At 30.3% G+C, this 14358-nt stretch overlaps 1 protein-coding gene across 1 annotated transcript in view; it reads right to left on the bottom strand.

Annotated features, from left to right (window-relative positions):
- Positions 1-630: 630 nt before the first annotated feature.
- LOC139525347 (protein FAN-like) overlaps positions 631-14358 on the bottom strand; it is a 41171-nt gene continuing 27443 nt past the window's right edge. Inside the window, exons 19-32 of the mRNA XM_071320559.1 lie at positions 13659-13701; positions 12809-13011; positions 12415-12499; positions 11377-11435; positions 11067-11134; positions 10581-10648; positions 10144-10205; positions 9329-9390; positions 8232-8288; positions 7371-7506; positions 3996-4034; positions 3286-3388; positions 2816-2925; positions 631-2463 (exon numbers count right to left, since the gene is read on the bottom strand). Of these exons, the coding sequence (XP_071176660.1) occupies positions 2381-2463; positions 2816-2925; positions 3286-3388; positions 3996-4034; positions 7371-7506; positions 8232-8288; positions 9329-9390; positions 10144-10205; positions 10581-10648; positions 11067-11134; positions 11377-11435; positions 12415-12499; positions 12809-13011; positions 13659-13701 (1178 nt within the window). The 3' untranslated portion in view covers positions 631-2380. The remainder of the gene's footprint in view (positions 2464-2815; positions 2926-3285; positions 3389-3995; positions 4035-7370; positions 7507-8231; positions 8289-9328; positions 9391-10143; positions 10206-10580; positions 10649-11066; positions 11135-11376; positions 11436-12414; positions 12500-12808; positions 13012-13658; positions 13702-14358) is intronic.

Here is a 14358-nt window from a genome sequence, read left to right as displayed (position 1 = left end):
ACAATGTTTGTCTAAAAAAAGACAAACGACATATAATAGATACTGCTAACTTATTGTCTTTTGGAATAGTTGTGTAAAGTGTAGGAAAGTCAAATGTTTTAATACTATTGCAAGAGGAAAGTATCTTAGATTGTATGTTCTGTAAAAGATCTTAGGAATGTTTTAGTATCCACATCTGATTCATGCCACCTCTAGAATAGTCAGTTTCACAATAACTTTGAAGCCAAGTATTGATCAATGATTTAATTGATGTTAATGATTAGACAGAGGTTTCGGTGAGACACTTAGAAGACCCAACAAGTTAACATTGTTTGTAAGGACACTTTTGTAGTTTATTGAAGCTTTCACATACAGATTTTTTATGATAATCTCTCTGACTTTGAATCAATTTTTATTCAGGGATGTGATTTGAAATTGGTTAGGCATGGCAAATTGCTATTTGTTTTAGAGGTACAAACTAAGGGAACAGTAGTTTACCGATAATCAATCTCATAAATTGATTAAACGTCACAAATTAAGGTAACAAACAAAAACTGAGAAAAATTGCATCAACTCTGTAAGAAGCAAGACCAGGTGTGTCTACCTGGTAAGCTCCTCTTGATATGCATGCACAAACTAATTTCAACAAAATAATATTGTATATTTTAATAATATCAGACAGTAAATATTTAATGATAACAGTCAAATTTTGGCATAACTACTAAAAAGAATAATTTGCCTTTGATTACACATTGATGGTTGTAGATATTAAATAAACAATATAAATAAACATTAACATTAAATAATCAGGCAAATATAGAATTTAATCAACATTTTTTAATTATAAAAATTTATAATTCGATGTATAACATATTATCTATATTAATTGTCTGATAACCTCGTCCATAACCACTGCATACATGTTATCCTAATCTATCATTGGTACAGTAATCATTGTTTTTGCACTGGCCACAACTTATAAGTATTACATGCATGTACCTTTTGAAAATTTTCTCCATTTGTTTACCAGAGTTTTAAAAATATTGTTGCGACTCTCTATGTTAAAACTGATTTAAAGAAATAAACTTGGAATTAATATGATTGGTTAACATCCTTTATTTATAAGTATTTGTTAAATTTAAGTTAAATATACCAACTTTGAAACTTTTTCCTTAATATATCTTTATCAGGAACTAAAAATGATGAAGCCAAAGATATATTAGGGTGACATTATTTGATAAGAAAGGTTCATTCAGGAAAAAGTTTCAAAGTTGGTATATTCAACTTGGTTTTGATCAATTCTTTACAATCTATTATAAAAAACGGATGTTAGTCATGGTTTCCAATTTTCCTTTTTACTCTCTGTGAGTAACTCCTGTTATTTTCCTATTTTATTCATTAAAATGTTTTGACTAGCAACACCTATATTTCTTATATCTGGTAAATTATTTATATTTTTGAACCTATATTTTATTAACACAGTTGATCTATACATGTAATAAAGATGAATTCAGACATCATTAGATTCAAACTTTTTATATGCTTATAATAATTAACTTATATCTTAAAACGTAACATAAGGACCTTTCTACTGTTTGATTTTTTCTATCAAATTTTGATGTACATGTAATATACATTATATCTATGGAAATAATACTTGAGTAATGAAAATGCCATTATATATTGAATTTAAGTAGCAAGCTTCTTTATCACAAGACTTGACAACCCTGTGTAAATGAGTTCCTTCGTATTTCATGACTTATCATAACAAGAAGAAAAATATAACTTTGACAAAATACAAATAAATCAAGTACATATTTAAATATAAAAATAAGAAGATGTATGATTGACAATGGGACAAATCTTCACCTAAGACCAAATGAAGAAGATGATAAAGCATTTATAACAGATGATATGTAATATGATGAAAACGACTGCTATTCAAATCTTTTTTCAAGTTAATACAACCAAACGTTACATTCATACTTATAACAATAACAATAACTATATGAATTAACAAAATGATATCACAGTCATATGTTCAATTTTAATATCACTTCTATTTAACAGATGCATTTCAATATTTCTCGTGCCTTTTCTAGGGTATTTAAACCCTAACAATAGATGTTATTCACTCAATACCTACACTGTTCATGTTTAATTAGAATACCCTGTGACTGCTTTGTCCTAATACAAGAAAATGTTCCCTTGAAACAGAAATACACATATCTTGTACAACTTTCTGTAAACCTTGACATTAAAACGACCTCTATTATTAGAATTGGAAGTGAATTTCAACCACTGCATATTTTTGGCATCCAAACTAAAATAGATAGATCTGTATTGTTTTTGCTGCTGCATTAATAGACAGGACTTCCACCTCACAGGTTTAAGGTCATTTCTATGGTTTCCACAAACTGATGACCTTGTCTTGACCTCCAGTTACTATGGTATTATTACCAATGTCTATACAAGTTATAGCATCTACAATAAATAGTGAAAAGTTCATTTATACTATAGTGATTATTCAGATGATTTCTACAAAAAGGAATTTTGACATGACCATAATTTAGTTCCTTGAATTGTACAGCTTATAATTCTTATGAATCTCTCAAAACATACCATTTGCATTTTTCACAAATCCTTAGAAGTCTCCATTTTTATATTTCAAATATTTAAGGCCATTTTTCTCTGTTCTCTATTTTTTGTACCATTTTCCAGAAGTCCCATTTTTTCTGTTCATTATTTTTAATTTTGTAAACTCCATCCAGACCCTTGTATACCAAAGAAAGCAGCCAATATCACTCAGACAATATATTACACCAATAATATTTACCTGAATGTAAAGATTTCTTAACAACTACTTGACCTCTATCCATATCCCACACTTGAAGGTCACCAGAATAACTTCCTGTCAGTAACAAATCTCCACACCACATAAAACACCTAAAAAAGAAAATGTTCTTATCTTATATGTAAACATTAGGAAATGAGGTTAAAGTCTTAATCTTCATCCTATCAATTTATCTCTGTTAAATGTGTAATCCAGTTGGTTCAAAATAAATTTTGATCTAGGACAAAAAATTGTGTTGATTAAAATTACCGTATTAATGATAGTCTATGTCTTGAACCAGAAAATTTAGCAACACATTAAATGGCCTAAACATGACCCATTTTATCCCCCATCCAGACAAGATATACAGATAATACAAATATAAAAAAGTGATCAAATATTCAAATCTGTGTTAAACATGTAACTCAATCAACAAACAAGGACATCTTGATATATATGTATAACAGACTTACATAATTTGGTCTTGTAAATCTTTGACAAATATTTCAGTTCCCGTCTCAATATCCAGCACTTTCAGGTAACAATCTTCCCCACTGGATAAAATTCTCTTATTATCTAAAATCAAATAATTTTTAGCTACAGTACAAAGTCTTTTACAATATAGAATTCCATACATTAGGGGTAAAATCTTTCCTTAATGCTTTCTACAGTTGGCATAACGTTTGACATAACATTTTCAAGTAAAATTTTAACCTGTCAAGTCTTCTTCCAAGAAGCAAAGAAGTTTCAATTCTAAAATCACACTAAAACAATTTAATAAATAAAATCAGATTGTTGTTATATATATGTAGACAATTGTTAGTTGCTTAAAGTGATAAGAATCTTTCTATGCACTATTTTGCTAAAAAAAATTGCATAAAATGGCTTGCAAGTGATATTCTAATTTCTAATAATGTTTTAACAAACTAAAACAGACTGGCAAATAGAATAATTATGTCTATGATAAAGGGATATATATCACAAATTTCTTCAAATTGATAATGTATATGGCAGCAAAAAAAATACACATACACATTTTGCCGTACAATAAATGGATAATTGTATGAAAATCAGTGAAAATTAACCATCACATTATTTTGTATATTCATGCAATATAATATCAACGTCTGAACTGCACTAGTAAATCATTTATTTCATTAGTACTAATCAAGGTCATATTTACCTTGACTCAAGGTTACTGCATTGACCTTGGATGAATGAACTGAAAGGAAGACAAATAATTTAATTAAACATGACATAAGTTACATTATAGTCTCTACTGCTAAAACATCGGGAGAGTAGTTATGTACAATTTTGGAATGATCTGGAATGTATTGCATTATTCTCTCTAGAGAATTTAGTAAACTATGAGATCTTAAAAGAATTCAAAGAAGATAAATGCTGTAATTGTTTTTACATTTATCTTTCTATTTCAATACAAACTTTCAATTGTGTTTTTTAAATTGATATGTTATAACTATCAATCATTGTTGAAGGTCAATCAGTGACAGCTAAGTCAAATCATACATTTAAAATTGTCATTGTCATACGTTGTCTGCACTTGAATGTTTGTGTTCATAGCATCAAATGTGATTTGATGCCATGAAAATTGGTGATGTTATTTACAGTGACTTGACTGTTAGTGTTGCTATTCACCAATTGCAACTCATTCAAAATTTTGACCCAATTGCAATTTGTTTTATTAAATCAAATTGTTCAACTGGTCAAAAATTTGAACAAACTGTTCAGCCAAAATGTGAAAGTGCAAAGTGATAAAATAAATCATACTTACAATCCTATAAGTCTGTAACTCCACTGTATTGATGTATTTCCTAAATCAGTCTATCAATCTGTATAGTTATATTATTGCCTTTACCATACTAAAGGTGAACTGTTTTATTTTGAATTGCTATAAAAATGTCAAAACTAAGCTTTTATAGAGTTTTTCTTTCGAAAAGTATTCTATATTTATAAGAATCACACACTATGTGAATAAAAACAGTTCATATTCAGTAAAATATTTGAAATTGCAATATGTTTGTAGGAAGGGGAGATAATCGCTTTTTGGTTTCAAAAAGTCTTTATTCAAAAGAATAGTATTTTAGGTTATCTCCCCAAGGAAGCATATTGTTATTTCACACATATTTTACTGAATATGAACTGTTTTTATTCACATAATGTGTGATATTTATAAATATAGAATACTTTTCGAAAGAAAAACTCTATAAAAGCTTAGTTTTCACATTTTTATAGCAATTCAAAATAAAACTGTTCACCTTTAGTATGGTAATGGCTGTAATATAACTATACAGATTGATAGACTGATTTAGGAATTACATCAATACAGTGGAGTTACAGACTTATAGGATTGTAAGTATGATTTATTTTATCACTTTGCACTTTCACATTTTGGCTGAACAGTTTGTTCAAATTTTTGACCAGTTGAACAATTTGATTTAATAAAACAAATTGCAATTGGGTCAAAATTTTGAATGAATTGCAATTGGTGAATAGCAACACTAACAGTCAAGTCACTGTAATCAAAATTAACTTTACAACAATGTTGCATTAGAATTAGGATTGTGTTCGAAAAAATAACTGGTATAAACAGGCTTATTTCCATATTTAAGGTCTTTCCTTTTTCTATAAGGAAAGACCTTACTGTATTTCTTCTGTTTATTAAGGTCTTTCCTTTTACAAAAGGGAAAGACCTTACTGTATTTCTTCTGTTTATTATTATTATTATTATTCTTCCGTTAAACTTTGACAAATTTAGCCGCGTTAACCGTAAGACGTGTCGCTTTCATATTCACACTTTGTATAGGTGTCATGAATACCTTTCTGGAACTCACCCTGTGAGTCGAAATATTTTGTCGGTTCGGAGTAATCCCTCCGAAACCCAAAAACCTTGTTATCGTTCCAACACCGTAACCGTAATAGGTAGACAAAAAACAAAGGGTGAAATTTGTTCAGGACCAGACCCCGGTTCTTCATTACATTTGGATCGAAAAGATTCAACGACTCATTAGTAGGGTTATGCCCCTATGAAAATTAACCGGTGTCGGTTGGCCACCAAAACTCAGAAACCGTAAGTCGTAGACACCTAGGATCTTCACCAATCATCATCAATTCATGTATCTTTGAAAAATACCTCAAGGTCAAATTTGTATGTTGACCTTGACCTTTGACCTAACACCTTGTTATGGGATAATCTCAGAAACCATTATACTTACAGAAGTTTTAAATAGTGGAAAATGTTTGGGTCATTACGGCACAACTTTGTTACATTTTGACCAAAGAGATTTGACCTTTTAATAAGGGGCATAACCCCTGTTTTAGGTTTCTGAAAAGACAAAATCAGCTTTTACTATATAACCAAAGGTCCTAGACCCATGGGGTCTTTTGCAATGACATTGGGGACTAATGACCTTGACAAAGGTCAAAAGGTCAAAGGTCAAGGTCATGTCCCAGATAGCGAATTTAGTGTTTTTAACCTCATATAATGGATTTTAAGTGTGTTTTCAAGCTTTGTACGGTTGACCTTGACCTTTTCAATAGATTCTACATCTATAAGAACATGTATTTTACATTACAAAAGGAAAGACCTCTCAATTGTTCAAGAACAATTGACAGTTTAATTATTATTATTCTTTTTCCGCCAAACTTTGACGAAGTTAGCAGCCTAAACCGTAAGACGTGTCGCTTTCATGTTCTCACTTTGTATCGGTGTCATGAATACCTATCCGGAACTCACCCTGTTAGTCGAAATATTTTGTCGGTTCGGAGTAATCCCTCCGAAACCAAAAAACCTTGTTATCGTTCCAACACCGTAACCGTAATAGATAGAAAAAAAACGAAGGGTGAAATTTGTTCAGGACCAGACCCCGGTTCTTCGTTACATTTGATTCGAAAAGATTCAACGACTCATTGGTAGGGTTATGCCCCTTTGAAAATTAACCGGTGTCGGTGGACCACCAAAACTCAGAAACCGTAAATCGTAGAGACCTAGGATCTTCACCATTCATCAACAATTCATGAAACTTTCAAAAATACCTCAAGGTCAAATGTGTATGTTGACCTTGACCTTTGACCTAACACCTTGTTATCAGAACAACTCAAAAACCATTATACTTACAGAAGTTTTAAATAGTGGAAAATGTTTGGGTCATTACGGCACAACTTTGTTATATTTTGACCGAAGAGATTTGACCTTTTTTTAAGGGGCATAACACCTGTTTTAGGTTTCTGGAAAGACAAAATCATCTTTTACTATATAACCAAAGGTCCTAGACCCATGGGGTCTTCGGCAATGACATTGGGGACTAATGACCTTGACAAAGGTCAAAAGGTCAAAGGTCAAGGTCATGTCCCATATAGCGAATTTGGTGTTTTTAACCTTATTTAAAGGTTTTTCAGCGTGTTTTAAAGCTTTTTAATACATTCTACGTCTATTTGAACATGTATTTTACATTACAAAAGGAAAGACCTCTCAATTGTTCAAGAACAATTGACAGTTTAATTTTTTTTTATTCTTCTAAAAATAACTAGTAAAACTTACGATTGTGTTCTGTTAACTGATACATAGATCTAATATCCCATATTACTATTTGCCCTTCCTTTGAACCAGTAACCAGAATCTGACAGTTACTATCAACACACATACAGTTTACACCAGATTCATGATCAAGTTGTCCCTGTAATATTGATTAAACAGTCACAAACTAATCCAATTTTATCAAATCCTTGCTTTATTTATAAATAATTACATTAGATGTATGTTTCATTATAATATTTTATTCTGATTGGCTAACTGCACACCACATGTTATTCCGTAAGCAGTTGCATTGCTCAATACAACTTTTCATTCATGATAACACGTGCTCCAACAATAAAGTGCACAGGCAAATTAAATAATAAAATATATAAAATTCGTGTTTTCATAATCATAGCTAAAAAATGTAATTATAAGTATTGAATGCTTCTTTTTGTAACTTTATAGGGTTGTAAAAGCGTTGACCGTGCATACATTTTTAGAATGAAGCGCTTCTGCGCTTCATACAAAATGTACTTTGGTCAACGCTTTTACACCCCAATAAATTTACAAAAAGAAGCATTCAATTCTTAAATAAACCATTTGGTCAAAACATCAGATATATTCAAAAGACAACAAGGATTACCAAACATATTGGACAAGTAAACAAGTTTTAATTATCATCAGTAAGAAAATACCTTGTCAATACACAAATTATAAGGAAAAACAGAAATAAACACATACCCAAATATTTGTTTATGTCTTTACATGTTATTTTTATAATTTGTACTTTTTTGTAACTTATATGTCATGTTACATGCAAATAAATCACACACACAATTAGTTCATTAGATTCCCTTTATAAATAACCAACATTGTGAAACTTACCACAAACTGAGCTGGAACAAAAGGATTGGATGGTGATGGTGGGGTAAAACTCCACATCTATAAATAGATATAAAATAATTTGTTTGGATGGTTTTGTAATACTCCAAATCTATAAACAAATATAGAATAGTTCATAATTCATAATTTGACTGGAACATCTATAACGTCAGAGTATCCAAATTACACCTATTTTGACAGTTTTTTAACCTACATTTATTTATACTTCAAACAAAAGCTTTCATTATATGTTTATTTTGTAGATGTATCATTAGTTATTATATGGTTTCACCAATTACATTTTGAATCTATATGGAATCTTAGAAAAATTGGTCTAAACTGACCTCCAAACCATCAATGATTCTTAAATGAGGAGTACCCAAATTGCATCCGTGCTTAAATTTGCATTGTTAAAAGTCTAATAACAGAGCTTTTGTTTAATTATTTCAAATATTTTGAACAATTGGATATAAGTCCATGCTTACTCTTCATTTTTTAAGAAATAAATGCTTGTAACATATTGTATTTGCTCATTTTAAAAAGATGACGTTTTGATGACGTTACATGGTGAGGTTTCAGTACATTTTGCTTTTTCAGTAAACATTTCATCTGTTGATAAATACTATGAACGTTTTGTGCATATCTAAATAGTTTTACCTATGTTGAAAGATGTGCATAGTATCAAATCATAAAAATACAAATTGTTTAGTCTCTAGGAAATTTTGTAAAATTTTCCGCTGCTATTTTTTCTAAATAGGTGCGATTTGGGTACTTGTTGCAATTTGGGTACCGTTACGTTAAACATGATAAATACATATAAAATAATTGATTGTAAGGTAGCAATGGTTTAAAGCTATATATAATAATTCACTTCAACTTTAACTACATATAACTATTTATTTGAAATGTTGAAATGAAGATTTTAATGGAAAAACTTCATATATTCATTATGTGTCAACTAAGCAAATACTGCATACAGTAACAAGTTATATTTTTGAATGGTTCATCCATTAGTATTAAAATTTAAAAAAGAGTGTAATTTGTTTAATTTTTAATTTCATCAACTTTGGCTGTGTTTGTAAAACTATTTATAGCATTACCTTTACTGTGGAATCCCAAGAAGATGTAAATAAAATGTTGTTTATCCAAAATACATCAGAAACTGAAATACAAATTTAGGGGAGATATTTAATGAAAGTAACATTAAGTTTATCCATCCATAAATGTTCTAATTTCATTGATTATAAATACAGAAATGACAAAATCTGAATAAACTGATCTATCCAAATATAACTAAGATGCATATGACTGAAAAACAACCATAAAAAAGAAGATGTGGTATGATTGCCAATGAGACAACTCGGCACAAGAGACCAAATGACACAGAAATTAAGAGCTATAGGTCATCCTACAGCCTTCAACAATGAGCACAGTCCATACCACATAGTCAAGCTATAAATATTCAAGATTATTTCTTACAAAATGCCTTCTTACGTTGTACTGCTATACCACTGTCCCAGGTTAGGGGGAGGGTTGGGATCCCGCTAACATGTTTAACCCTGCCACATTATCTAAGTATGTGCCTGTCCCAAGTCAGGAGCCTGTAATTCAGTGGTTGTCGTTTGTTTATGTGTTACATATTTGTTTTTCGTTCATTTTTTTATTTAAATAAGGCCATTAGTTTTCTCGTTTGAATTGTTTTACATTGTCTTATCTGGCCTTTTTATAGCTGACTATGCGGTATGGGCTTTCTCATTGTTGAAGGCCATACGGTGACCTATAGTTGTAAATGTCTGTGTTATTTTGGTCTCTTGTGGACAGTTGTCTCATTGGCAATCATACCAAATCTTCTTTTTTATATTATCCATATGAAATTGTTTTGAACTCTATGCTATCAAAAAAATATGTGTCTAACCTGCATCATCATGTGCTATTAAAGTTTCTAAAATTCTGCCAAACTCAATACTGTAAAAATATCTACAAAATAAATGATACATCACTTTACATAATTATTACTGAAGTACACACCAAACAGTGTGTTTCTCAATTATACTTCATTTATAGATATAAAGGTGGTCGTCTTTTCACTTATGTTTCCATTGTAACTTTGACAATTAGCTGACTTAATAAGTAGCAATCATATGATTGCATTTTTTTCCAGACTTCAGGATGCCAAAAAAAATCACTAATTGTCATACAATTTGTGATGTTATAATTCCAAGTGATTTTAATTTAATATACTTTTAGGCATGTGTAAAAAGAATCGTTAATAGCTATGGTAAATATTGAAACATTCTGGTCAAAAGGCTTTTGTTGCCCGTCCATTATTTGATTGGCAAGTTATATACTCACACATTATTGTCCCAGGATCCAACCACTATGGTTAAATTATCTGGTAACAGCTGACATGAGGATAAAGCCTGGAATGGAATTAATAAATTGTCTTATTATATTTTTAAAGTCTGACAAAAAATCCTCATATTATAATTATTGTCTTCTTTAAGGTCATATGAAACCTCAATTTAAAAAAAAATTTAGGCATATGTTTTTATAACAAAATGGATAGTTTTTATTATTAAATGTGTGTACATATATTTTTTCTGAAGAACATTCTTTAATTTTTCCACATTTAGAAGAATATTACTTTTTTAATTGCTTACTTCCAGGAAGAAATTCACCGACATATTTTCCTATGCAAAGTTACCTTAGCGTGAATTAATGTCTGATTGCACATGTAATAAATGTGCTAGATATCCATGCTTCTTTGTTAATTGTTTACTATAAGGTGACAATTGGTAAACTATATATTTTTACTTCACACATGCATAACTCACTCACCATGCTAGATACATTTACACTTCTTAATTGTCTCTGTTCTTCTAATGAATACATCTTCAAGAAACTGTCTATAAAATATATAAGTATATACAGGTATTAAAAATTTCTGTTAGTGTACAGCATCACTTATCACTTAAACTCTTAGCAGTTTCATTGATCATGTCCATTGCAATGAAACTTCCATTTTCACTGAGAATTACAGAGGCAATTGCCTATATGGAAATACCAGTTCAAAATTTGACCTCCATTCCAAAGCTGCATCTTTATCATTATATCATACAAACATTCAAAATCTATATAAAAAATTTACCTTGAGAAACAGAGAAAATATTTCTGCCATCTCTGGCTAAACAAAGATCTGTCACTGAACTGTGAATAAAAAGTAATAAATCTCTAAGCTATGTGAAGAGTACAATAACATAACTGTGTTGCTTTGATTATTATTAAAGAAATGCTTTTTGGAACATTCAATTTTCATGACAACATTGAACAACCATGAGTTTCACATACATACAATCAGTTGTTTGGCAAATAATTATGTTTGGTCCTTTCTTGTACTTAAATTGCTCAATACAAAACTTATGATAAAAAATTGCGATAAAAACCAATGGACTATATGTCTGAAGTAAAGTATAGGATGGCTTAAGAACTTCAATATACACTGTGATGAAAATACCTAGGGACTTTTTTTATGTTGTTGCAAAATAAAACAATGTAAAACAAGGTTATTTTAATAATAAACAAGAATGTGTCCATAGTACATGGATGCCCCACTCACACTATCATTTATTATGTTCAGTGGACCGTGAAATTGGGGTCAAAACTTTAATTTGGAATTAAAATTAGAAACATCATATCCTAGGGAACATGTGTACTAAGTTTCAAGTTGATGTAACTTTAACTTCATCAAAAACTACCTTGACCAAAAACTTTAACCTTAACTTCGCACTATCATTTTCTATGATCAGTGGACCATGAAATTGGGGTCAAAACTATAATTTGCTATTAAAATTAGAAAGATCATATCATGGGGAACATGTGTACTAAGTTTCAAGTTGATTGGACTTAAACTTCCTCAAAAACTACCGTGACCAAAAACTTTAACCTTGAAGCGAACAGATGCAGGGACGGACGGACGGAGGCACCGACCAGAAAACATAATGCCCCTCTACTATCGTAGGTGGGGCATAAAAATCCACATGAATTTCTGAGGTCTATGATATCTGAAAGATTTAACAAAATAGTTTCTTGAAGAAGTTGTTTAAAACTGTTAATAATATGATGTTTCTTGCTAGTATGTATTTTAAGTTGTTTACTGTAAAAATCTAAATCATAAAACCAAACTTACTCTTTATGTAGAGTATATTGGTGAAATAATTCTAAATTGTTTAACTCCTGCACATCAAAAACTGTTGCAGTAGAGTGGTCCTCATCTGTAAGACATATGAAATATGAAAAGGCAAATAGAAGTATATGATATATTTTAAGTTTTACAAATACAATTATATCAATGTTTCCTGCTTTAGTTATATCAACTATGAGCTGATAAAACTCAGCATATATCTTGAATGAAAAAAATCTAAATTCTTTGCATGCATAGAATTTGTATTTTAGCTGAATAAGAAACATCTCTTTTTTCTTATTTTCTTCCTTTGATGGTTGAACTGATTTATTTTACAATATACAATGTATTATATATAAGTGAATGAACATATTTACTATAATATTTATATTATAAGTACCTGTGTCTATAGACAGCATATCATCAGAGTTTTCTGGTGTAGGACTATTTGTCTCTTTAGTTTCCTGCATAAACTGTAAAGTACCCTGTGGACTAGGATGTTGGAACTTCTGTGGGTGTTGTGTTTTAAACAACTGTTTGGGTGTTTGACCGAACTCCATAATCTGGATCTCCATGCGAGCTCTCTCGTTTGGATCTGATATACTGACAATTTGAAAAAAAACCAAACATTTCTTTAATACTACATTTAATCCCTTCAAATGTTTACACAAATATCCATGATCTTTGTCTAGCATGTCTAGAGTTATCTTTTTTGAATGTCTTATGTGTTTTGTTGTTTTTTTTCATTTCAAGGAATACAAGGTTTGAGATTTTTTGTCTTATCTTATAAATAAATTGTCTTCTTTCCAATGATCTGGGCTGATAAAAGCTTGACATATTGTGTAGACATTGGCATGTTGCTTAACACCTATATTGGCCTTTGACTTCATTTTGCCTTTGTTATACGGCAGGATTACTGTCTCATTACTGCGTAACAGGGTCTCCTTTAATATATACTGAAATGTATCTGCTTTTCCTCCTATTTAAAAAGATATTATTACTTCCATTCTATATTCTAATCTTAATAACTTTTTTAACACCAAAAGGTTCTTATCATCATGAATAATATTGAAACTCCATAGGTAAAATTGATTTAATGAATTTATTAGGAAAGTTTTTTTTTTTCAATGTACAACTAAATGCTAAAAAAAAATTTATGTCACCCATCATGTTTTTTTTTACAATGAATTAAATTCCACTGTCAATTAATATCAAACAATTCCAAGTAAAAATTTCTCATATGAACCTACCTGTCTAAATCCACTGCACCTTCATAAGTCATGTAGTAAAAGACTGCAATGATATAATTATAGTTGATTAAAATACAAAATACAATCTAAATGTATTTGTTATTATTTTGATTTCTACTTATACTGTCTAGAAGGAGTTGTGAGGACATGCCAATATGATTTCTACTTATACTGTCTAGAAGGAGTTGTGAGGACATGCCAATAAGATTTCTACTTATACTGTCTAGAAGGAGTTGTGAGGACATGAAAATAAGATTTCTACTTATACTGTCTAGAAGGAGTTGTGAGGACATGCCAATAAGATTTCTACTTATACTGACTAGAAAGAGTTGTGAGGACATGCCAATAAGATTTCTACTTATACTGACTAGAAGGAGTTGTGAGGACATGCCAATAAGATTTCTACTTATACTGACTAGAAGGAGTTGTGAGGACATGCCAATAAGATTTCTACTTATACTGTCACTAGAAGGAGTTGTGAGGACATGCCAATAAGATTTCTACTTATACTGACTAGAAGGAGTTGTGAGGACATGCCAATAAGATTTCTACTTATACTGTCTAGAAGGAGTTGTGAGGACATGAAAATAAGATTTCTACTTATACTGTCTAGAAAGAGTTGTGAGGACATGCCAATAAGATTTCTACTTATACTGACTAGAAAGAGTTGTGAGGACATGCCAATAAGATTTCTACTTAT

Source organism: Mytilus edulis, chromosome 5 (genome assembly GCF_963676685.1).
Source record: "Mytilus edulis chromosome 5, xbMytEdul2.2, whole genome shotgun sequence".
In the NCBI taxonomy this organism is placed as follows: domain Eukaryota; kingdom Metazoa; phylum Mollusca; class Bivalvia; order Mytilida; family Mytilidae; genus Mytilus; species Mytilus edulis.
The sequence above is the reverse complement of the archived record's forward strand: the minus strand, read 5'-3'. Positions and strand labels throughout refer to the sequence as shown.